The sequence below is a fragment of the Buceros rhinoceros genome, unplaced genomic scaffold, assembly GCF_000710305.1.
Source record: "Buceros rhinoceros silvestris isolate BGI_N320 unplaced genomic scaffold, ASM71030v1 scaffold19164, whole genome shotgun sequence".
Taxonomy (NCBI): Eukaryota; Metazoa; Chordata; class Aves; order Bucerotiformes; family Bucerotidae; genus Buceros; species Buceros rhinoceros.
In genome coordinates this window covers 40,343-40,707 of record NW_010410249.1, presented here as the reverse complement: position 1 = coordinate 40,707, position 365 = coordinate 40,343, and the positions used below count along the sequence as shown (strand labels likewise).

Here is a 365-nt window from a genome sequence, read left to right as displayed (position 1 = left end):
AACAGGTATACCCCGCTGAAGGAGAACTGGATGCGGATCTTCACCCCCGTCGTGGAGCACCTGCAGCTCCAGATCCGGTTCAATCTGAAAACCAGAAACGTTGAAATCAGGGTAAGGAGCGCCCCGGCTGCGGCTGGCCCCGCTCTGCTCGCGGGGGCCTTGTTCCGTCCGTGACAGGCGAGGGGGGCCAGAGAACGCCCGAGGAATGGAAGTCACACGCTGGGGGTAAAATAAAATCTGTCAGTTAGTGCTTAGGAGCAAGTAGCTGCTGCAGGTAAGATTTAAAAATGTCAGTCTCCTCTGGATAGGGCCAGCATAAACCGGAGGGTTTTCAGTTTTTATAGGAGAAAATGACGTGCTCGAGA

At 54.5% G+C, this 365-nt stretch overlaps 1 protein-coding gene across 1 annotated transcript in view; it reads left to right on the top strand.

Moving 5' to 3' along the window:
• Positions 1–3: 3 nt before the first annotated feature.
• The window catches only part of PNO1 (partner of NOB1 homolog (S. cerevisiae)), a gene marked incomplete at its 5' end in the record, with an annotated part of 3,283 nt that continues 2,921 nt past the window's right edge, over positions 4–365 (top strand). Inside the window, one exon of the mRNA XM_010135558.1 lies at positions 4–111. Coding sequence (XP_010133860.1) covers positions 4–111 — 108 coding nt within the window. The remainder of the gene's footprint in view (positions 112–365) is intronic.